We start from the raw sequence: 26,096 nt of genomic DNA, 5'->3' as shown, positions 1-26,096 counted from the left end.
GGTGACAGTGCTAACCACTACACCACCTTGCCACCCCCTTCAATTATCCATCCATTATCTGTAGCCGCTTATCCTGTTCTTCAGGGTCGCAGGCAAGCTGGAGCCTATCCCAGCTGACTACGGGCGAAAGGCGGGGTACACCCTGGACAAGTCGCCAGGTCATCACAGGGCTGACACATAGACACAGACAACCATTCACACTCACATTCACACCTATTTAGAGTCACCAGTTAACCTAACCTGCATGTCTTTGGACTGTGGGGGAAACCGGAGCACCCGGAGGAAACCCACGCGGACACAGGGAGAACATGCAAACTCCACACAGAAAGGCCCTCACCAGCCACTGGGCTCGAACCCAGAACCTTCTTGCTGTGAGGTGACAGCGCTAACCACTACACACTGTAAAAAAAAATAGTTGAGAATACTTGAAATTTCAAGGCAACAGTCTGCATTAAGAATTTTATGTTTTGCCAATGATGTGCCCATGATAATCCAAACTATGATAAAACTGTTATCTTTATTAAGAATTCTTAATTAAGTCAATTTTCAATTCCTCATTCTGCCAACATAGATTTCTCTTTTTGCTGAACAGTGGCATTCACAGTAGTGCAAAAAGGCAATCACAATTTTTTTTTTACTTCTATTTGGATAGGACAGCGTAGAGACAGGAAATGAGCAGGAGAGAGAGACGGGGAGGGATCAGGAAATGACCTCAGGTCGGAACCGAACTCGGGTCCCCAGATTTATGATATGGCGCCTTATCCACCTGAGCCACGACGCCCCCGAGGTTATCATAATTTATCATTAAACCATACATGCCTTTTTTCACTGTTCTACACAATTACAAAAATTTTTAAAACCCACATTGTGGGTATGGCGTCGTGGCTCAGGTGGATAAGGCGCCATACCATAAATCCGGGGACCCAGGTTCGATTCCGACCCAAGGTCATTTCCCGCTCATTTCCTGTCTCTACACTGTCCTATCCAAATCAAGGTGAAAAAAAGCCCCCCAAAAAAGTCTGATAACCTTAATTGCCTTTTTGTACTACTGTGAATGCCACTGTTCAGCAAAAAGAGAAATCTATGTTGGCAGAATGAGGAATTGAAAATTGACTTAATTAAGAATTCTTAATAAAGATAACAGTTTTATCATAGTTTGGATTATCATGGGCACATCATTGGCAAAACATAAAATTCTTAATGCAGACTGTTGCCTTGAAATTTCAAGTATTCTCAACTATTCTTTTTTTACAGTGCACCACCTTGCCACCCCCTTCAATTATCCATCCATTATCTGTAGCCGCTTATCCTGTTCTTCAGGGTCGCACGCAAGCTGGAGCCTATCCCAGCTGACTATGGGTGAGAGACGGGGTACACCCTGGACAAGTCGCCAGGTTATCGCAGACCTGACACATAGACACAAACAACCATTCACACTCCCGGTCAATTTAGAGTCACCAGTTAACCTAACCTGCATGTCTTTGGACTGTGGGGGAAACCGGAGCACCCGGAGGAAACCCACGCAGACACAGGGAGAACATGCAAACTCCACACAGAAAGGCCCTCGTCGCTCACTGGGCTTGAACCCAGAACCCTAGTGCTGTGAGGTGACAGTGCTAACCACTACACCACCTTGCCACCCCCTTCAATTATCCATCCATTATCTGTAGCCGCTTATCCTGTTCTTCAGGGTCGCAGGCAAGCTGGAGCCTATCCCAGCTGACTATGGGTGAAAGGCGGGGTACACCCTGGACAAGTCGCCAGGTCATCACAGGGCTGACACATAGACACAGACAACCATTCACACTCCCATTCACACCTATTTAGAGTCACCAGTTAACCTAACCTGCACGTCTTTGGACTGTGGGGGAAACCGGAGCACCCGGAGGAAACCCACGCAGACACGAGGAGAACATGCAAACTCTGCACAGAAAGGCCCTCGTCGCTCACTGGGCTTGAACCCAGAACCCTAGTGCTGTGAGGTGACAGTGCTAACCACTACACCACCTTGCCACCCCCTTCAATTATCCATCCATTATCTGTAGCCGCTTATCCTGTTCTTCAGGGTCGCAGGCAAGCTGGAGCCTATCCCAGCTGACTACAGGCGAAAGGCGGGGTACACCCTGGACAAGTCGCCAGGTCATCACAGGGCTGACACATAGACACAGACAACCATTCACACTCCCATTCACACCTATTTAGAGTCACCAGTTAACCTAACCTGCACGTCTTTGGACTGTGGGGGAAACCGGAGCACCCGGAGGAAACCCACGCAGACATGGGGAGAACATGCAAACTCCACACAGAAAGGCCCTCGCCGGCCACAGGGCTTGAACCCAGAACCCTAGTGCTGTGAGGTGACAGTGCTAACCACTACACCACCTTGCCACCCCCTTCAATTATCCATCCATTATCTGTAGCCGCTTATCCTGTTCTTCAGGGTCGCACGCAAGCTGGAGCCTATCCCAGCTGACTATGGGTGAGAGACGGGGTACACCCTGGACAAGTCGCCAGGTCATCACAGGGCTGACACATAGACACAGACAACCATTCACACTCCCATTCACACCTATTTAGAGTCACCAGTTAACCTAACCTGCACGTCTTTGGACTGTGGGGGAAACCGGAGCACCCGGAGGAAACCCATGCAGACATGGGGAGAACATGCAAACTCCACACAGAAAGGCCCTCGCCGGCCACAGGGCTTGAACCCAGAACCCTAGTGCTGTGAGGTGACAGTGCTAACCACTACACCACCTTGCCACCCCCTTCAATTATCCATCCATTATCTGTAGCCGCTTGTCCTGTTCTTCAGGGTCGCACGCAAGCTGGAGCCTATCCCAGCTGACTATGGGTGAAAGGCGGGGTACACCCTGGACAAGTCGCCAGGTCATCACAGGGCTGACACATAGACACAGACAACCATTCACACTCACATTCACACCTACGCTCAATTTAGAGTCACCAGTTAACCTAACCTGCATGTCTTTGGACTGTGGGGGAAACCGGAGCACCCGGAGGAAACCCACGCAGACATGGGGAGAACATGCAAACTCCACACAGAAAGGCCCTCGCCGGCCACAGGGCTTGAACCCAGAACCCTAGTGCTGTGAGGTGACAGTGCTAACCACTACACCACCTTGCCACCCCCTTCAATTATCCATCCATTATCTGTAGCCGCTTATCCTGTTCTTCAGGGTCGCACGCAAGCTGGAGCCTATCCCAGCTGACTATGGGTGAGAGACGGGGTACACCCTGGACAAGTCGCCAGGTTATCGCAGACCTGACACATAGACACAAACAACCATTCACACTCCCGGTCAATTTAGAATCACCAGTTAACCTAACCTGCATGTCTTTGGATTGTGGGGGAAACCGGAGCACCCGGAGGAAACCCATGCAGACACAGGGAGAACATGCAAACTCCGCACAGAAAGGCCCTCGTTGCTCACTGGGCTTGAACCCAGAACCCTAGTGCTGTGAGGTGACAGTGCTAACCACTACACCACCTTGCCACCCCCTTCAATTATCCATCCATTATCTGTAGCCGCTTGTCCTGTTCTTCAGGGTCGCAGGCAAGCTGGAGCCTATCCCAGCTGACTACGGGCGAAAGGCGGGGTACACCCTGGACAAGTCGCCAGGTCATCACAGGGCTGACACATAGACACAGACAACCATTCACACTCACATTCACACCTATGGTCAATTTAGAGTCACCAGTTAACCTAACCTGCATGTCTTTGGACTGTGGGGGAAACCGGAGCACCCAGAGGAAACCCAGAGCACCCAGAGGAAACACGGGGCTCGAACCCAGGACCTTCTTGCTGTGAGGCAACAGCGCTAACCACTACACCACCGTGCCGTCTTAGTTTAAAGTGATCTTCATTTGAAAAGAACAGTGCTTCTTTTCTGTTCACTGAAGAAACTGGAGATGTCAACTGCTCATTGTCCAATAAATAAAGATAAAAAAAAAAAGAAGTAGCAAGCCATTATTATGGCTACAACAAATATGTACACACCTTTGATTGTTGTCCTCTCTTTCTCTTCCCCCCCCCCTTCTCCTTCTTATTAAGTGTGTATATCTGCTAATTTCTTTTGTCTCTGGTCTGTATATGTTTGCTTATTCCCTGTGTCTCTGTTCTTTTAGTTTCTGCTTTTATTACTACCTTTCCATTGCTTTTATATACTCTTACTACTTGTTCTTATTACTACTCTGTTTGTGTTTAACATACATCTAACCTGCCTATGTTGGACAACAGATGGAAATTAGCACTTGTGCTAAAATCTGGCACATTTACATATATGTATATATGTTCATTAATGTGCACTGTCCTGAAAAATAAAGTAAATTATTATGACATAATAAGACATGACAAGCCTATAAGATACAAAGTCATAATTATGAGATACGTTCTCATGTGACGTCATTATTATTATTATTATTATTATTATTATTATTATTATTATTATTATTTTTTTTTTAAGTGGTGCTTAAAAAACGGGCTTCCATCCTGTGCAGCAGGAAGGTGTTGGTGAGAGGAGTGTGAGGAGCAGTGTGGGGGAAGGAAGAGGAGCAGAGCTCCACTGCGCATGGCTCACAGCAATCAGCTGGCATTCTGCTCACGCTCCGCTCCGGGCGAGCCGGCTTCTCTCCGCCCCCGCCGCCGCCGCTGCTGCTGCTGCTTTCTCCCCGCTGCGCGCCCAGTCACTCAAGGACAGTGTGTGTGAATGCGAGTTCATCATCCTCGACTGAGCTTTTCGGCTCCTTTGAATGGAGGCTCGATTTCTTCCATGGAAAACAGATAGTCGGGGATTAAGCGGCGCTGCGTGATCCATCAAGGACACGACTCCAGGAGAGCCATCCAGCAGAACTGATGCTGGATCATATGGAGAGAGAGAGAGAGAGAGTCATCACAGATCATCTTCTGCCCTTTCATGGATGTATGCAGGGTATCAGAGCTGCTGCAATTACAATCTAATGTCAGCAAGCAGCACTTGTGCCACCACATCTGCTCGACTGACCTCCTTTTTTCCAACCTACTGATGTGACACTGATCTGCTACCGAAACCCCACGACCATGAATTATGCACACCGGATCGTCTGGCCAACATCCCGCATGACTTGGATTTCCAACGACTGATCTTCTGCAGCACAGCCAGTTCCTGGTGAAGTCATGAAGAGCTTCAGGACATAATACCAGGATACCAGCTTCTACAGTAGCTGCTCGTTTTCACACAAACATCTGGACCAGAGTCAATTCAACACTAAGAAGGACCTGCGTGCTCTGAAATATCAAATCTTTGGATTACGAAGGCTCCTGAAACAGAAAAGGCACTTAAGGGAGCAAGTTCAACGCCAAGTTTGTCTGCATGCGGTGAGGATTATTAACACTCAGGAATTTTGCCAGGTATACTGTCCATCCTGATCTGCACATGCACAATCCGCTTTCAATGGATTATCATGGTGTTGCATGTTTGAGTGACTGTTTTAATGAATTATTTACCTGCCACTCTGATTCAGCTGAGTAGCATGGTGAAGTAAGCGCTGGACTTTTTTTTTTTTTAATTCTTCCTATTATTATTATTATTATTATTATTTTAACGGAGTGAATCAGTGCTTATCCTGCTGAGTTTGAATCACCTTATTGCTGAATGGTTTGATCAATTATGTAAATCAGTATTTACATGATGAACAAGATGTCGGAGGACACGAACAAGAAACAAACTGCTGTATTGAATTGCTGTATTGAGCCAGTCAACTAGTTAGTCCGAAGTACGACATTCAGCCATGTGGTCGCTACCTCTCCTTCGTTACACTGATGTTCCACCAAGAGTGACAGAGAACTTCATTTTGTCAGGGTATCGCTTCCCTGACTACAGCCTCCTACAGTGCCTGGTCTCTGCGTTCCGGCCGACCAATGAGACCGGAAACTTCTGGACTCACTTCCTCCCAATATTTATCTTCACTTTTCACTTTGTAGAGATATTTGAGTGGGAAGGCGCCCCGGCCCCTGGGGAGCCCTTCTTTTACCCAGCCTGGAACTATTTCTTTGGGGTTTTTTATCTGCTGCTGGCCAGCAGTCTGGCTCATCTCCTCAACTCCATGTCACTGATCATCAGAGAGATCTGCTTCTTTGTGGATTATGGAACCATCAGTGCTTATACTGTTGGATCTTCTTTGGCTTACTATTACTACATTCACCCACAGGCAGGGATACCAAAGATTGGGCTTGGGACACAGAATGTATCAGAGACACAGTCAGAGAGGGAAGAGGCGCCTCCTTCAGTGCTATCTTCCAACTCTTCTTTCTCTTTCCTGTATTTGCACTCATTTTTTGATAGCTTGTACATCCCCTGCTCCTGCATGGTGGCCATCATTTGTGTGTTAACCTGTTGCAACACTAGGCAGCAGTGGAGGAAGTACCGCTATGCTGTACGCACTCTTGTTTTCCTTCTGCCTTTCTTCATTTCGTCCACACCAATTTTCTACCGACTCCTCAGCCCGTCGCCATATCCGCCCTACTCTCAGACGCCTTCTTCTTACCCATCACCTACAATGGCCACTTTCTTCTACCGTCACTGCTTCTGGCTGGTGGTGTCTGCAGCCTTTAACATTAGCAAGATCCCAGAACGTTTGTCTCCAGGAAGGTTTGACATCTGGGGGCACAGTCACCAGTGGTTCCACTGCTGCACCTTCCTCTCCATCCTTGATGAGCTCCATATGATCAAGGTAGAGATCCGAGCCTTGCTGCTTCACCCTTCCTTGGTCATAGCACCCAGAAAAAGTCCCCAGCTCCCTGGCCCAACTATCTACTCCACTTTTGGACTGATGCTGCTGCTACAGGGGTGTATAGCTTCCATTATTGGATGGTTTGGGTGGTGTGCATACCAGATTTATGGTCCTGTACAGAAAGGCCTGAAGGCACACTGAGCGGAGCCAAGCCAGAGACTCCAACATCTTTGGGCCGACAGAATTATCGGTGATATTATTGGTGACAGTAGCCATTATTTAACCACACAGGACAAGATTAATCATTTTATTTACCCATTATTTGATATTGATATGGGGATGGGGATGGCATGGCTATTTTTTCATCTCTTTAAGGTTACCGCATTAGTACTTACAGAGCGTTCAGGGATCAGCAAATAATTTAATCTTATGGGGATTCACTCACACAAACAAGCGTGCAATGCTTTCCGAGTCTCCTAGGGGGACTTGCTGATACTCTTTGCTGATATCTCTTACACACACACACACACTTCCTCCCCTTTTTAAACAGGAAGTAAAGGAGCCGATAAGCTTCAGCCACAGTCTTTTAGCATAGAGGAAATGAGACAGCCGTGGCTTTACTGTTGATGCAAAATGTACTTGAACAGTGCGCACTTTTGACTCCATGTTTTAAAGCAACTCTTCTTCAGCCTGCTCTCTCTGCACTGAAACCGAAAGACGAATAATCCTAAAAAGTAATGCTGAAAAAAAATATCGACTGTTCTCGTTAGTTATCAAAAATCATATACTGGATAAATATCAAGATAAAATCTCTGCTTATATAATACTGTAACCTATGCATGGGTCATGATTATACATCTAGGGGCATTGTTTATACTAGGAGAAGAAGGGATGTGATGAAAATGGAGGTTTATGAGTTCAATGTCACATGAAGTAGAAGAAGCCATAACATTGTTTCTTAGACATATCAACAGGGTTTCATTCTGGTGAGCTGAATTTGCACATAATCAACCAGATGCTTTCGGGAAGTGGTGCACTAAAGGGCATTTCGGTGATTACGAGTGCTTTGCTTGTTGTTTACTTAATTACAAATCCATTATTAATGTTACCTTAGTCCTTTGTAGACAGCAATCTCCCTAGTTCTACCTGTGCCCTTCTTTCCATCACTTACCTCCTGCAGCTGGTCCTGAATATAACTTGAACCTAAAAGAAAGTGTAAGATATAACACTGTGACAACTAAGTGCTTAGATGTCAGTGATAGACTTGTTTCGGCCTGTGTACAGTAATAATTCCAGGGCAAGAGTGCAGATCTAAGATTAGATTCCCTTCTTACATGATTCTCTGTGTCAGCACATGTATGTTGGGGGAAAAACCCCTCTTAAACTGATATGCTTCCTGAATACAGGCCTTGGTGCATGTCGTCTCTCCCCAGTTGGTACACAGTTACTGCATGTTCCTCAGCAGTCTGTCATGAACACTCTCGTGTAATTTAATGCGATGTTATGTCTGGCTAAAACATCAGTGATAGCTTTGTGACAGACTGTAGAGAGAAACCTTGCCAGTAACTGTTACTATGAGTATATTTGCACAGTTAAAAAAAAATCGAGTACATGTTAGCAATGTCTGTAAATCTTAATTCTGAACGTGCCTGCTGTATTTGTTTCGTGCATTTATGACTTGGTTAAGAGTCAGTGGTGAGTGAGTTACTTCTGTTGTGCAATGGAATATGTTGTCTCTCCTGTCTTGTACTTATTCTTGCAAGAAAAAGCAGTAAAATAGATGCATTAGGTTTTAGTGCTGGAAAATTGGCATTTTCTGTGTATCTAATTCAAGGAATCAATCTTGACAGGGTGTGCTGTTATAGGAAAATAATCAACACCGGGTGGTATAATGCAGAGCACTGTAAACCCCCCCCCCCCCAAAAAAAGCTGATTATTTTCCAATAAAGCACATTCTGAAGTGTTTTATACCTCTTACACCACAGCAGTTGGCCAACAATTACAATATTTAATTTATAAATGAATGACTTCTTTTTAACTATTTATAGTTACATTTAATATTATATAACATCTGCAAGACAAGTTAGTTCCTGTTACGTCTCTCTATATTTTTTTTCTATCCATATTCACCGATTCACTGGATATGAGCAATCGTGCGCTCTGATTGGCTACTCTGCCACTAGGATGTCAGCTCGTATACCGTGAGTAGAGAAAAACAAAACGGCGGAGCGTGTTACCGAACCAACCGAGGACGAAATAAAAACTCTTCTTGAAAACAAAACCCAAAAAATACAAAAAAAAGTGCAACAAAATATAAAATAAAAGTAGTTGATGGTAAGAACGTATCTTTTTTTAATTTTTCAAGAGTTATTATTACTATAGCATTTTTCACAAATTGCAACCGTCATTTTGCCGGTTTGTTTACATTCTATCAAAAAAGTCCTTCCCACGCCATGTGGCGCCGATCTCCGTAGCCCTCGGCCTCTCACATAGCTAGGGTTACGGGGGGTGGGGTGTCCTTCCTCTGGTACCATTTTTATAATGGTCTTTGGTATGACCCAACCGTGAGTAGAATTCACAATCTCCTGATCGAGAGGCGGACACGCTAACCACTAGGCCACTAGCCGGTTGTTTACATTCTAAGCGGAAATTATTTTGTTGGACGTTTTGTATAAAGTTTTTATTTATCGGCTTTGCAAAAAATAAAAATGCTCCGTTTCTCAAAAAAAATCCATGACTGTGGATATAATAAAACAGTTATTCCACTCAATCTTGTCATACATGGCTTATAGCCAACTCAGCGCTACGCTCCTCATCGGCTATCAGCTCATGTACGACTCGATTTTGTGGAATAACTATTAAATATTCGACCGAGTGCATTAATATAAACCCATCCTTTAAACTACAAGCAGCGCGATGGTCAGAGCTGTGCTGCTATAGAAATTTGATCAACACCTTCTGACCAATCAGAGTCAAGTTTTCAACAGTGCTATGGTCTGAGTAACCTTATATAATGATCTGTTATATTTCAGTATACATTTCATATCCGTCTAGTTCAGGTTATAGCATACTTCATGAGTCATATGTTATTTGGAGTATATTTCTGACCAGGGTATGTGTGTACTGTGAGGAAATGACATGATAAATCTGTTATGTATCGCAAAATGTCTGGTAGCACCAGCTTTGTGCATAAGCTCCATTCTGCTGACTCTTCAAGCATATACTTCTGCTTCGAAAGACTATTGTCTTAGCCACAATAATATTGCTAGTTAACGTATGTAGTATCTTGTGAGGAATATGATTTTAACATCCAGTTTGAATGCGTGTGCAATTAACTTCAGTGTTGGAGCAACAACTTTGCCCTCATTCTGCAATATCTGTAAGATGACAGAAAGACCTCATTCTTAAACCATGTGAAAATAATGCAGCTGCGACAGTAGAAGTAGTATTAATATGTTTGTATCTAATATAATCACTCCAGCCATACATAATACTTTGTAGGGAACCTAGATAGTATGTATTTAACAACTATTCACTGAAAGCGAAGTGAATATCGGTGAATAATAATCGAGACAAGTCAAGGTTATTCTTCACCAATATTCACAGAGACTGAGGTGGATAATTGTTTCAGTATAAATACACAGGTGATTATTTAAAAAAAAATCATATTTTAAAAATCGTTTATTTCAAACTTCGAAAGCAAATGTAATGCGCACAGACTTGTCATTTATCTATGACGAGTCACATAAAATAATTTGTTTTGAAATAGATAAAAGAAATCACAATCCCATCTTACCTTTGAATAGTTTTAGACCAAACTTCGTAGCATCTTTAGTGCATGCAGGAACGGCATTTTCTTTCATAAATTTCTAATTCTTCCTCGCTTACGGTAACAAAGTGATTGGCCGCCATTTTGCCAAGTCACTCGAGGTGATTATCGAGAAATAGTCTGAAATTTTGACCAATCAGCATGCACGATTTTCTATCTGCGTGTTTATGCTAAAGTACATTACACAATTATAGGTGTGTAATATTCATTTATATAACGGTGTCTGGTGTAAAGTGATTCGACCTGACAGATGCAGTTACAGAACCACTAGACTTGACAAGTTCTAGTTCTCAGGGCTAAACAGAAAAGCAGGATTGTGATGTGACGTTCCTGGACATGCAACTGTTTATGACTGATTTTGATTCAGTCTTATTTATGATTTACATATGTAGATCATTCTCGTTCTATCTTAATGACTGAGATATAGATATTCAACTATAGATTAAGAGTTAATATAATTGTATGAGTAAATTGTTATTCCTTTTCACTGTATTATTAAAAGACTTATAAGAAATTAATAAATTTAACTTGCTCAATCAACTGTTTGGTGTTTGAGAAGTGTTTGTGTCAGACACTCTGTGAAAAAACATGTTTGCTTTGTGAAGGGAGAATTAATGTATATGCAGCGAGTCAAGGAGAATTTGAATAATTCAAATTTCAGTGTTCTTCAGTGAGCAGGAGCATGTTTGCATATATTTGCATTAGCTTGAGTTTGATATCCACATGCTCTGTGTGTGTGTGTGTGCGCGTGCATGGAGCCCTGGCATACCATCCAGGGTATATTCCAGCCTCACACCGCGTGTTCTTGGGCTAAGCTCCAGATCCTCCATGACCCTGACCAGGATAAAGTGGCTACCAATGATGAATGAATTAATATGTGTGTGTGTGTGTGTGTGTGTGTGTGTGTGTGTGTGTGTGTGTGTGGTTTAGCCTGGCTGAGTTACAGGAACAGCTGGGAGGGTAAGCATTATGTCCTAGCAACCTCCTACACACCATTCTCTCTCTCTCTCTCTCTCTCTCTCTCTCTCTCTCTCTCTCTCTCTCTGTGTGTGTGTGTGTGTGTGTGTGTGTGTGTAATACGACACTGCTGGATGTTTTGTGAGAGTAAAATGATTCTTGAATGTCAAAAATAGTCAGTGGTGTGGGAAATCAGAGTGAATGAATGAGGGTGCATGATGAGTACACACACTCATTTTCCATTACCACTCTTTGACCTTACAGTGGTGCTTGAAAGTTTGTGAACCCTTTATAATTTTCTATATTTCTGCATAAATATGACCTAAAACATCATCAGATTTTCACACAAGTCCTAAAAGTAGATAAAGAGAACCCAGTTAAACAAATGAGACAAAAATATTATACTTGGTCATTTATTTATTGAGGAAAATGATCCAATATTACATATCTGTGAGTGGCAAAAGTATGTGAACTTCTAGGATTAGCAGTTAATTTGAAGGTGAAATTAGAGTCAGGTGTTTTCAATCAATGGGATGACAATCAGGTGTGAGTGGGCACCCTGTTTTATTTAAAGAACAGGGATCTATCAAAGTCTGATCTTCACAACACATGTTTGTGGAAGTGTATCATGGCATGAACGAAGGAGATTTCTGAGGACCTCAGAAAAAGCGTTGTTGATGCTCATCAGGCTGGAAAAGGTTACAAAACCATCTCTAAAGAGTTTGGACTCCACCAATCCACAGTCAGACAGATTGTGTACAAATGGAGGAAATTCAAGACCATTGTTACCCTCCCCAGGAGTGGCCGACCAACAAAGATCACTCCAAGAGCAAGGCGTGTAATAGTCGGCGAGGTCACAAAGGACCCCAGGGTAACTTCTAAGCAACTGAAGGCCTCTCTCACATTGGCTAATGTTAATGTTCATGAGTCCACCATCAGGAGAACACTGAACAACAATGGTGTTCATGGCAGGGTTGCAAGGAGAAAGCCACTGCTCTCCAAAAGAACATTGCTGCTCGTCTGCAGTTTGCTAAAGATCACGTGGACAAGCCAGAAGGCTACGGGAAAAATGTTTTGTGGACGGTTGAGACCAGAATAGAACTTTTTGATTTAAATGAGAAGCGTTATGTTTGGAGAAAGGAAAACACTGCATTCCAGCATAAGAACCTCATCCCATCTGTGAAACATGGTGGTGGTAGTATCATGGTTTGGGCCTGTTTTGCTGCATCTGAGCCAGGACGGCTTGCCATCATTGATGGAACAATGAATTCTGAATTATACCAGCGAATTCTAAAGGAAAATGTCAGGACATCTGTCCATGAACTGAATCTCAAGAGAAGGTGGGTCATGCAGCAAGACAACGACCCTAAGCACACAAGTCGTTCTGCCAAAGAATGGTTAAAGAACAATAAAGTTAATGTTTTGGAATGGCCAAGTCAAAGTCCTGACCTTAATCCAATCAAAATGCTGTGGAAGGACCTGAAGTGAACAGTTCATGTGAGGAAACCCACCAACATCCCAGAGTTGAAGCTGTTCTGTACGGAGGAATGGGCTAAAATTCCTCCAAGCCGGTGTGCAGGACTGATCAACAGTTACCGGAAATGTTTAGTTGCAGTTATTGCTGCACAAGGGCGTCACACCAGATACTGAAACCAAAGGTTCACATACTTTTGCCACTCACAGGTATGTAATATTGGATCATTTTCCTCAATAAATAAGTGACCAAGTATAATATTTTTGTCTCATTTGTTTAACTGGGTTCTCTTTATCTACTTTTAGGACTTGTGTGAAAATCTGATGTTGTTTTAGGTCATATTTATGCAGAAATATAGAAAATTCTGAAGGGTTCACAAACTTTCAAGCACCACTGTATTTCAACAGTGGACACCGCTAGAGGGAGACATTGAGCTACAGTTAATGACCCTGACAATCTGAAGGTCAAATGTTGAAGCAATGTACATTCAAATATTGTTGATGAGTCAAAGAAAATGATGTTAGAAAGGAATTATGAAACATTAATTTTCAGGGGTGGAAAATACTTAACTTTTCTATACATATTTTTTGGCATATTTATACTTTAAGTATAAGCCCCATTTCCAGAAAAGTTGGGATATTTTCCAAAATGCAGTAAAAACAAAAATGTGTGATTTGTTAATTCACACAAACCTTTATTTAACTGATAAAAGTACAAAGAAAAGTTGTTCAATAGTTGTACTGGCCAACTTAATTGTATTTTGTAAATATCAATGAAGTTAGAATTGGATGCCTGCAAGACACTCAAAAAAAGTTGGGACAGATGCAAAATAAGACTGAAAATTTTACAGGATGTTCAAGTAACACCATTTTGCAAGATTCCACAATAAGCAGGTTAATTGGTAATTGGTTGATTGGATATAAAAGGAGCAGCACCAAAAGTTCAATCTTCACAAGCAAGGATGGGTCGTGGCTCACTGTACCAAAATTCATGAGAGAATTGTTCGTCAATTAAAAAAAAAAAATTTCAATACAAGATTTTAGGCTGGGCGGCACGGTGGTGTAGTGGTCAGCGCTGTCGCCTCACAGCAAGAAGGTCCGGGTTCGAGCCCCGTGGCCGGTGAGGGCCTTTCTGTGTGGAGTTTGCATGTTCTCCCCGTGTACGCGTGGGTTTCCTCCGGGTGCTCCGGTTTCCCCCACAGTCCAAAGCCATGCAGGTTAGGTTAACTGGTGACTCTAAATTGACCGTAGGTGTGAATGGTTGTCTGTGTCTATGTGTCAGCCCTGCGATGACCTGGCGACTTGTCCAGGGTGTACCCCGCCTTTCGCCCGTAGTCAGCTGGGATAGGCTCCAGCTTGCCTGCGACCCTGTAGAAGGATAAAGCGGCTAGAGATAATGAGATGAGATGAGATTTTAGGCTTTTCAAAATCTGCAGTCCATAATATTATGAAAAGATTCAGGGAATTCAGAAACATTTCAGTGTGTAAAGGGCAAGGTCGGAAACCACTGTTGAATGTGTGCGAGCTTTGAGCCTTCAGGTGTCACTGCCTGAGAAACCGTCATGCTAATGTGACAAATATAGCTACATGGGCTCAGGAGTACTTCAGAAAACTGTTGTCACTTAACACAGTCCGCTGCTGCATCAAGAAATGCGATCTGAAGCTGTATTACACAAGGAGGGAACCATTCATCAATTCTATGCAGAAATGCCAATGGTTTCTCTGGGCCTGAACTCATCTTAGATGGACCGAGAAACAGTGGCAATGTGCTGTGGTCAGATGAGTCCACATTTCAGCTCGTTTTCGGGAAAACTGAACATCGAGTTCTCCATGCCAAAGGTGAACACGACCATCCAGTTTGTTATCAGGGAAAGGTGCAAAAGCCAGCATGTGTGATGGTATGGGGGGCATCAGTGCCCATGGCATGGGTGAGTTGCATGTGTGTAAAGGTACTGTTGATATATTGGGCATACGGGGGGTGCAAAAGTAGGTATACTGTAAGGATTATTCCAGTATAGACCCCTTCGCAGTAAACGTCATTCATACGAAAGTGGAAATTGCGCGCGCAGCCTGGACCCAAAAAAGACTCAGAAATGCCTAGTTGTTGTGTTTTCGGGTGTCAGAATCGTAGCAGTGATGGGGTTAAAATGTACAGAATTCCAGCAGGATCTCACCCATTCCAAAAAAATCGCTGACGTCTATGGCTACAAGCCATCAAACGTGTAGACTGGGATGAAAGCACTATCAAAAATGCACGGGTTTGCAGCGCCCACTTCATCACAGGTAAGATCAGGCTATTTATTAAATCTTTCTTTTTTATTCTTTCTAGTCTTCGTTTATTGATGTAGCAAAATACTTTGGTAACGTTTGTCTGATTAGCTGGGTCATAGTTACACAATGTAATGAATATTGTTAGCATGTTAACTTAGCTTTGCATGCAATTTTGTTTGTAGGAGAGCTCTCGCTTGACTCAAGCAGTCCAGATTTTGTGCCATCATTATTTGTGTATGCCGAAAATCACAATTTTAAAGCAAGGACGGAAAGGTAAAATTGTGTGCCCTCACTCTAAATGCCAACTTACGTTGACTGCTCTAACCTAGCTCCCGCCCCGTTCAGTTTCATTTCTGCTCTCTGCCTCTCGCTTTTTACGCAGCTCTGATTTCTCTTAGCTGCACTCTTTACACTATCATTCCTTTCATGCCATCACCTCCTGCAAATTGCTGTTTAGTGTTGGTATTTGCTGTTGTAGCTAAAGCCACATTGCCATCACATCACTGGCATAATTTGATTAAAACAAAATGAATATGAATGTCCCATTGTTAATCAAGTTGTACATGCCCGCACATAATAATCATATGCGTCTAAAGACTTGTAGGCATGAAGTTTTTCGTGGGTGTACACTGAAGTCTGGTCAATAAGGTACGAGTATATATCTGGCCATTGTATACCAGGGAACTTACTAACATCATCCGTCCACTCTTTAATTAAATGTGGATCCGGTAGGCGATGTCCACTTGTTAGAGTTAACTTATTTATGTAGCATTCTCGATCTTGTAATGACAATTGTTTGGCATAATCTGACAGCTCATAATGCCGGTCTATGGGCAGCGCCATTGTTTCTAAGTCTAGGCTGCGCGTGCATCCTGGCAACGGTCGGTTTGTTTACAAACATGCGAAGGGGTCTATTACCAGTATTATAATTAGTGGTGCTAGGTTTAATGTAATACTAACGTTTTGTGCAAACGTTTTGTTTTTCATTACTGTATACCTACTTTTGCAGGCCCCTGTATATTGGGATTTTAGAGAAACATTCATCAAGGCAATGTCTCTTCCCAGGAAGTCCATGCTTATTTGAGCAGGACAGTGCCAGGCCTCATTCTGTACAAGCTACAACAGTGTGGCTTCATAGACACAGAGTGCATGTGCTTGACTGGCCTGCTGTCAGTCCAGATTTGTCTCCTATTGAGAATGTATGGCATATCATGAAGAGGAGAATCGGACCACGGTGACCACGGACAGTTGAGCAGCTGAAGTCTTGTACCAAGCAAACATGGATAAAAATATCCAATCACAAAGCTGCAACAATTAGTATTCTCAGATCCCATACAATTAAAAAGTGTTATTTAAGGAAAGGTGATGTAATACAATGGTATTAATGCCTCTGTCTCAACTTTTTTTTTTGAGTGTGTTGCAGGCATCAAATTCTAACTTCGTTTATGTTTACAAGATGCAATTAAGTTGGTCAGTAAAACTATTGAAAATCTTTTCTTTGTACTTTGTCAGTTAAATAAAGGTTCACGTGAATTAACAAATCACAGATTTTTGTTTTTATTGCATTTTGGAAAATATCCCAACTTTTCTGGAAATGGGGTTTGTACTATTGAAATCAAATACTTGTACTCTTTGTTTAATTACATTTCCAAGAAAAAGCAACAAACCCCCCCCACACACACACACACTTTTTACTCCTTAGATTTTAAACATTGTAAGTACTTGTTTCAAATCTCAAAGCTGTCTTCTTTTATCTAGCCCGTGAAAGTATGCCATAAGCCAATACCACTGGCTTACATTTCAGTTTAAAGCATCCAATCAAGTTCATCACTGTAGAAAAAACTATCAAGAATCATGACAATTTATCATCTTCAGTGACCTTCTAATGCTACACAGTGTGCTTAATGTAATACCTACCTGTACATTTTTGGACTAAATATGGATGGCAGTGTGAACCTCGAGCATGAGCACCCTGGCTACACCTCAGTAAAATGTTTTAATATACAGGAGCAAGGAAATGCTCCAATATCAGTTCCAGTGCTCCAGTACAATATCAGATGTCTCCTTTGTCTCCCTAGAAGGCATGAAGTCCATCTAATTTGAACAAGCATGTTCAGGTAAGTTTTGCTAATGCGCTAAAGTTAACTGGATATATTTTTCCAAGTTTGCCTGTTTTGATTTTGCTAATGCCAGGTTGCATCCATTCCAGTAGCCAACATAACTGGCTAGGCAGCAAGTCAAATTTGAACTAATTATATTATAATATAGGTTATTTACAGGACATTTTAGCTTGAGTTGGCCTAGTGGTTGGCGTGTCCCCATCTCAACTGGGAAATCATGAGTTCTACTCGCAGTCGGGTCATACCAAAGGCCATCGTAAAAATGGTACCTACTACCATCTGGCAAGGTAGTGGAGTGGAGAAGTCAAACTCTCGTGGTCACCAGAGAACTAGCCCCCCACTGTAACCTTAGCTGTATAGGTGAGAAGCCGAGGGCTATCGAAACGGAGATCGGTGCCGCACCTGTGTACCTTAAAGAGTTGGTTAGTACTGGGACAGGAGACTGCCTGGGAAGACCAGATTCTGGTGTGAGAGGGACTTTGACTTGACAGGATATTTTACTTCTGATTAATTTGTTAGCAAACGACATATCATTAGCCATACACATGACCAGCTAAATTACAGAGATTGTTTTCAGGCAAAATGGCAGAGTTTCTTCTAACAGTTCTAGATAAATAACAAAAATGATACAACCCCGATTCCAAAAAAGTTGTGACAAAGTACAAATTGTAAATAAAAATGGAATGCAATGATGTGGAAGTTTCAAAATTCCATATTTTATTCAGAATAGAAAATAGATGACATATCAAATGTTTAAACTGAGAAAATGTATCATTTAAAGAGAAAAATTAGGTGATTTTAAATTTCATGACAACAACACATCTCAAAAAAGTTGGGACAAGGCCATGTTTCCCACTGTGAGACATCCCCTTTTCTCTTTACAACAGTCTGTAAACGTCTGGGGACTGAGGAGACAAGTTGCTCAAGTTTAGGGATAGGAATGTTAACCCATTCTTGTCTAATGTAGGATTCTAGTTGCTCAACTGTCTTAGGTCTTTTTTGTCGTGTCTTCCATTTTATGATGCGCCAAATGTTTTCTATGGGTGAAAGATCTGGACTGCAGGCTGGCCAGTTCAGTACCCGGACCCTTCTTCTCCGCAGCCATGATGCTGTAATTGATGCAGTATGTGGTTTGGCATTGTCATGTTGGAAAATGCAAGGTCTTCCCTGAAAGAGACGTCGTCTGGATGGGAGCATATGTTGCTCTAGAACCTGGATATACCTTTCAGCATTGATGGTGTCTTTCCAGATGTGTAAGCTGCCCATGCCACACGCACTAATGCAACCCCATACCATCAGAGATGCAGGCTTCTGAACTGAGCGCTGATAACAACTTGGGCCGTCCTTCTCCTCTTTAGTCCGAATGACACGGCGTCCCTGATTTCCATAAAGAACTTCAAATTTTGATTCGTCTGACCACAGAACAGTTTTCCACTTTGCCACAGTCCATTTTAAATGAGCCTTGGCCCAGAGAAGACGTCTGCGCTTCTGGATCATGTTTAGATACGGCTTCTTCTTTGAACTATAGAGTTTTAGCTGGCAACGGCGGATGGCACGGTGAATTGTGTTCACAGATAATGTTCTCTGGAAATATTCCTGAGCCCATTTTGTGATTTCCAATACAGAAGCATGCCTGTATGTGATGCAGTGCCGTCTAAGGGCCCGAAGATCACAGGCACCCAGTATGGTTTTCCGGCCTTGACCCTTACGCACAGAGATTCTTCCAGATTCTCTGAATCTTTTGATGATATTATGCACTGTAGATGAAGATATGTTCAAACTCTTTGCAATTTTACACTGTCGAACTCCTTTCTGATATTGCTCCACTATTTGTCGGTGCAGAATTAGGGGGATTGGTGATCCTCTTCCCATCTTTACTTCTGAGAGCCGCTGCCACTCCAAGATGCTCTTTTTATACCCAGTCATGTTAATGACCTATTGCCAATTGACCTAATGAGTTGCAGTTTGGTCCTCCAGCTGTTCCTTTTTTGTACCTTTAACTTTTCCAGCCTGTTATTGCCCCTGTCCCAACTTTTTTGAGATGTGTTGCTGTCATGAAATTTCAAATGAGCCAATATTTGGCATGAAATTTCAAAATGTCTCACTTTCGACATTTGATATGTTGTCTATGTTCTATTGTGAATACAATATCAGTTTTTGAGATTTGTAAATTATTGCATTCCGTTTTTATTTACAATTTGTACTTTGTCCCAACTTTTTTGGAATCGGGGTTGCATTATGTTGTGATAAATAACTACAGGTTGCTTAGTGACGTCACGACGTGGCGTGTATGTGAGGACGTTGTTGGGTACGTACCTGTGTTATGGGGAGTTAGCTGTAGCAACTCAAGCTGATAATAAAAAAAACAGCTCTTTACCAGCACGACCGTTTGGTTCCTCCTTTTATTAACATCGACACATGACATGGTGTCAGAAGTGGCCGACTCCACGCTCACGAAGTAAGGCATGGCGAAGCTCGGACCACCGGAATCTTTTGACTTCACTTGCCCGGCAGAGTGGCCAATGTGGCGCCGCCGTTTCGACCGCTTTCGGGTGGCGTCGAAGTTGGACAGAGATAGCGGGGAAGTTCAAGTGAACACGCTTCTCTACGCCATGGGGAGAGAGGCGGAAGTGATTTATGATTCTTTTGTGTACGATGACGCTGAGGAGGAGGATGACGACGGTGAGGCGGAAAGAGGCAGACCGGAGTTGGACTACGACACGGTGATAGCCAAATTCTCTGACCATTTTGTGCCCAAGAGAAATGTGATCCATGAAAGAGCATGTTTTCACAAGAGAGTGCAAAAGCCCGGTGAGTCGGTCGAGGCTTTTGTGAGGAGTTTGTATGAACTGGCACAGTACTGTGAGTTTGGGCGGACTAAAGATGAGCAAATCAGAGACAGAATTGTTATTGGCATATCTGACAACGATGCGTCGCAGAAGTTGCAGCTAGAGCCTGAACTCTCCCTTGAAAGGGCTATACAAATAGCGCGCCAAAGCGAACAAATAAAGCAACAGAATGTGAGCCTGCGCTCGGAGTGTGCAGTGGACGCCATGAGACAGGGGAGGCGGCAGTTCCGTGGCAGAAGGAGCAGCAATGAGGGACAATGGCAGAAAAAACAGGAACACAGTGAGTCAAAACATCATCCTACCTGTTCCCGCTGTAACAGGCAACATGGCAAAATGCATCCCTGCCCAGCCAAGAATAAAAAGTGCAGAAGGTGCAATAAAATTGGACATTTTGAGGCAGCTTGTCAAACGAGGATGCTAAAGGAGGTAGCTGCACTGCCCAGCAGCACCACTGATACGGATGAGATGTTTTTCCTTGGAGAAGTCAGTGAAACAGTGTCAGACATAATGGATCAACCGGATTCAGAAAACGAGTGGCTTGTAAACTTACCTGTCAACGGCAGCACAGTGGAATTTAAAATAGACACCGGGGCAGACATTACCGTGATGTCACAAGCTGCATTTAAGAGGCTGCCACACCACTCTCAGCTCGTCTCTGCAAGGAAGAGACCCATCACCAGCCCAGGCGGCGAAGTAAAGAGTATTGGCAAGTTTCTGGCAACAAGTGAGTACAAGGGCAAGAAATACAGATTTTGGGTCACTGTAATTGAAGGGCCATACTCTCACAACCTCCTGGGACGGAGTGTTGCCACAAGGATGGGACTGGTCATGAGAGTCGATGGCATGGACACTGTAATGTTAAGCGATGTGTTTGGGGATATAGGTTTGCTCAAGTGTGACCCTGTAAAAATTGAACTAAAAACTGACTGTGAGCCCTACTCACTGACTACACCACGTCGCATCCCGTTTCCCCTCCTGCCTAAAGTTGAGGCTGAACTGAGACGCATGCTGGCCCTGGGCATAATCGAGGAGGTTACAGGGCCCTCAGACTGGTGTGCCCCAATGGTTCCAGTCGAGAAGAAGAACAAAGAGCAGGTGCGAGTGTGCGTTGATCTAAAGCGCTTAAACAAGGCAGTTAAGTGTGAGAGGTTCATCCTGCCAACGTTGGAGGATATTGCTCCCAAGCTGGTTGGAGCTAAAGTGTTCTCAACCCTCGACGCTTCCTGCGGACTTTGGCAGATCCCCTTGGATGCTGCCAGCCAAAAGCTGACATCCTTCATTACCCCGATGGGGAGATTCTGCTTCCGACGTCTGCCATTCGGTATCACGTCGGCTCCGGAAATCTTCCAGAGACAAATGTCGACGCTGTTAAAGGATCATGATGGAGTTGTCGTGGTGATGGATGACATACTCGTTTATGGAGCAACAAGGAAAGAGCACGACACACGTCTTGATGCTGTGCTGAAGACCATAAAGGACAGTGGGTTAAAGTTGAACAAGACCAAGTGTCATTTTGGCAAAACAGAAATACAGTACTTTGGCCACATCATAAGTGCGGAAGGCATGAGACCTGACAGTGACAAAGTCAAAGCCATCACACAAATGCCAAGTCCAACCACTGTTACAGAACTCAAACAGATCCTGGGTCTTGTCAACTATGTTGGAAAATTCCTGCCCGGCCTCTCCTCTGAGCTGCATCCCATCACTCCCTTGCTCAGGAAGGAAAGTGAGTGGGTGTGGAGCGGTGCACAAGAAGAGGCATTCCAGAAGGTAAAAACTATGCTCGTGTCAGCCCCAGCACTTGCTTATTATGATGTCAACCGTAACACCATCATCAGCGCTGATGCAAGTAGCTACGGATTAGGAGCAGCATTATTGCAGGAACATGAGGGTGAGTTAAAGCCAGTGGCATTCTGCTCCCACACGCTATCAGATGCAGAGAAGAGATACTCCCAAATTGAAAAGGAGTGTCTTGCAGGAGTGTGGGCATGTGAATGGTTCGCTCGCTATGTGCAAAGCATGGAATGCTTCCGTCTACAAACGGACCACAAACCGCTTGTGCCCCTCATTAACACATATGATTTGGACAAAGTCCCTCCAAGATGCCAAAGACTCCTAATGCGCCTTCTGAGGTTCAATGTGGTGGCTGAGCACGTCCCGGGGAAGCACCTCGTCGTAGCCGATGCTCTTTCCAGGAGCCCACTGACTGACATTGGTGATGAACACACAGATCAGGAAGTACAAGCATATGTGGAGTCAGTGGTGGAAAATGCACCCATCTCATCACAAAAACTTGACAAAATCCGCTCATCCACACAACAGGATGAGGAGCTGCAGAAGATAGTGCAGTTCATTAGGAACAGATGGCCACCGAAGACATCACTGCTTCCATCCCTGCATGGATATTATTCTGCCAGAGCTCACCTCTCTGAGACCGATGGACTGGTGTTGTATCAAGACAGACTGGTTATCCCTGCTGCACTTAGATCAGAAGTGCTCAAACAGCTACATGAGGGACACCAAGGTCTGACAAGGTGTCGTGTTCGAGCCAGGATGTCAGTATGGTGGCCTCGGATCAGTGCAGAGATCACAAAGACTGTGTCAGCATGTAAGTTTTGCATTGAAAACAAACCCACTCAAAGACGTGAGCCGCTTCTCACCACACCTTTACCTGGGGGCCCCTGGCAGCGCATTGCTGCTGATTTGTGTGAGTTAGAGAAACAGAATTATCTCATTGTGACTGACTACTACTCCAGACACATCGAAATTGCTCACCTGTCTTCGACGTCCAGCCACCAGGTCATTACCAGGCTCAAGGGCATGTTTGCAAGATGGGGGATCCTGCTGGAACTGGTGAGCGACAACGTCACACAATTCACCTCGGGTGAGTTTCAAGACTTCTGCCAAAGCTATGGGTTTGCGCACACAACCACCAGCCCCCATTACCCCCAGGCAAATGGTGCTGTAGAGCGAGCTGTGCAGACTGCTAAGCGCATCTTAAAGCAGCCTGATCCATATCTTGCTCTGATGTGCTACAGAGCCACCCCTAGTGCTGCTACTGGGGAGAGCCCAGCTTTGCTTATGACTGGAAGACACATCAGGACCACACTTCCTATGGTGGAAGACAAATTACATGCTACTCCTGTGAACAGACAGCAAATCCAGCAAAAGGATGCTCAGGCCAAATCAGCCTACCGGTTCTTCTATGACCGCCGACACTCTGCCCTGCCACTTCCTGAACTTCAATCTGGGCAGGCCGTCAGAGTGAAACTGGATGGAGAAAAGGGGTGGAGAATGTCTGCTAAAGTCATTGGCAAGAGCACTGAGCCCCGTTCTTACATTGTGAAGACAGACAACGGTGTGGTGCTGCGACGCAATAGAAGACACCTGCAGGCAGTCCCGGAGCCTGCTGACCCTCTGGACCAGCAGCAGCTGCAGCCTGAGGGACCTCCACTGCAGCTGCCCGGCAGCCCTCCTTCTGCGGCTAGACCCAGCTACAGAGACCCTGTTTCTGTCCAGAGACTGAGAGATCCACCTGTGATGTGTTCACCACCTCAGTCATCCCCACACAGGGCTGTTCAGGTGACATCCAGAGGTCGTGAGGTCAGAGTACCTCTCAGATACAGTAAATCCTCTAATACTGGCCTGTATTCCATTACTGGCCGGGACTCTAATATTGGCCGGTCTCGCTGTCGGAGGAGGTAAATAATGGCCGGACTCTAATACAGGCCGGGGCTATAACCAACGATGTTTCTGAGATCATAGTGGCCTTACACAATCGTTCCGATCTGAAAGACAATTGTGATCAGTGGCGCCACCAGGCGTATGGCCGTACGCACTAGGCGTACCTTGGGGAGAGAGATATATATTTTTTTAATTATAATTGTTACCTGAATGCTTTGGCAATGCAACATAATTTGAGAGAGAGAGAGAGAGAGAGAGAGAGAGAGAGACGTGTGCGTGCCGGCGCATTTGTGTGCTTCAGGAGTGGGCGGGGTGTGCGTGACCAAGAAAGCTCATTGGTCAATGCAGATGTACTTTTCTTGCACCACTGAGATTCTCTCCAGTTTTGAGAAACGGAGACAGACAATCGTCAGTAGTCAGAGCTTGTGCGAGAATGTATTGAGAAGCGAGTCAAAAATGAGTAAATGAACCCTGAAACAAACGAGCTTGTTTCAGACTTTTACGAAAAAGTCCAAAAGCAGTGATCCAGGGGTGTCATCTGCTTGCCAGTCCTCTCCAGTATCAGCTAGTAACACGGCACCGGCAGCTTCCACTCCTCCGCAACCTAGCAGCAGTACGCTGCAGCTGGATGCTAGCTCAGTTCCTTTGAGGGAATTGCCTTCATCTACCTCTGAGTTTGAAACTAGCCATACATCCAGTGAATTTCATATAAGAACACCTACATCTCCCCCTGTCCCTTACGATCAGAAGTAGATGGTTGCTCCACCTTGCTGACAAATGAGCCATCAGATAGCTTTACTAATGAGCCACGAGTCAGCCCGCTATCACTGACATCAGATTTATCACACATAGGTAAACTTCAACCAGATGCCTTAAAATGTGCACCGGACTCTGTAAAGCTCAATGTCCTACAGAACCGCTTCAAACCAGACAGAGGGTGGGTGGCTCCTTCTACTCTGATTTTCGGTAAACTCAGAAAAATACCCGAGGAGTTTTTCAGCGAGTCTATGTACCCCACGTTGCGCTACAGTGCGTGTCAGAGTCGTGCGTGCGGTAGTGCTGAGCAAGTTCACTAGATTCTAATCGAGGCTATAAAGAGTTTATTGTTTATTGTCGTGTGTAGTTCACATATGTTGTTCAAATATCAGCCTGTGTTCATGGAAGGCTATTGTTCAGTTTCAAGTTAAAGTTCTATCGTTGTTTTGTGTATAAGCCTATAGATCGACTCTTCATAGAAACTGCAGCACGCAAGCGTTTTTTTTGGGGGGGGGAATTACACCGCTAGTGCGTACCTTACAGTTCAACCCTGCAGGCGCCCCTGATTGTGATTACCGGTAGGTCTGGTGGTAACCAGGCAACCAAGCATCAACTTGACTCGAACGTGAGACTTCAAATAGAAATAGAGGCCTGCCTCTAATTCTGGCCTCCTTCCAATAATGGCCTGGACCAAGATGCACTTGAGTGAAATAAAGGCCCCGGCCTATATTAGAGGATTTACGGTATAGAGACACTTGAACACGTAATGACACTCACCTTCACACTGTTTCCTGTTTTCCTGGGTAATTCTGTGGGGTGAGATAGGTATGGGGAAAATAACATTACATGTTCCTTGGTTAAAGTTATGTTCCATATACAGACTGTTATGTTTTGGGTAAGATCAGATAATTGACAAGATAAATAGGAATTGGAATTACATAAGCGCCTGAGATCACAAAAGCAATGCGGAGGTACTAATTGACCACCCAGAGACTGTTCTGAAAAACTGTTCACACATCATAGGAACAGCAACTATCGGGGGCAGAATAAACCCCACGTTGTTGTGGACGGCGGGCAGTCTACCCCAAAGTCCTAGAGTGAGACTGTTATATTCATGTTACCTTTAATTGATGTGATGTACATCTGGTTTAATTGTTGAGTTTATTCTTTTGGAAAAAGGGAGATGTTGTGATAAGTAACTACAGGTTGCTTAGTGACGTCACGACGTGGCGTGTATGTGAGGACGTTGTTGGGTACGTACCTGTGTTATGGGGAGTTAGCTGTAGCAACTCAAGCTGATAATAAAAAAACCAGCTCTTTACCAGCACGACCGTTTGGTTCCTCCTTTTATTAACATCGACACATGACACATTACTTATAGGATATTGCTTAATTTTCTTAGGTAAAAACACTTAAGTGCATTTAAA

General features: G+C 44.1%; 1 protein-coding gene across 1 annotated transcript; it reads left to right on the top strand.

The window, feature by feature from the left end:
* The first annotated feature begins 4,596 nt into the window (after window positions 1–4,596).
* On the top strand, window positions 4,597–11,099 carry paqr9 (progestin and adipoQ receptor family member 9). The gene has a single exon (XM_060917672.1). The coding sequence runs from the start codon at window positions 5,789–5,791 to the stop codon at window positions 6,929–6,931; it is 1,143 nt and encodes a 380-aa protein (XP_060773655.1). The 5' UTR covers window positions 4,597–5,788; the 3' UTR covers window positions 6,932–11,099.
* Window positions 11,100–26,096: the final 14,997 nt, after the last annotated feature.

Source organism: Neoarius graeffei, chromosome 1 (assembly GCF_027579695.1).
Source record: "Neoarius graeffei isolate fNeoGra1 chromosome 1, fNeoGra1.pri, whole genome shotgun sequence".
In the NCBI taxonomy this organism is placed as follows: domain Eukaryota; kingdom Metazoa; phylum Chordata; class Actinopteri; order Siluriformes; family Ariidae; genus Neoarius; species Neoarius graeffei.
This window is presented reverse-complemented; position numbering and strand designations above follow the sequence as displayed.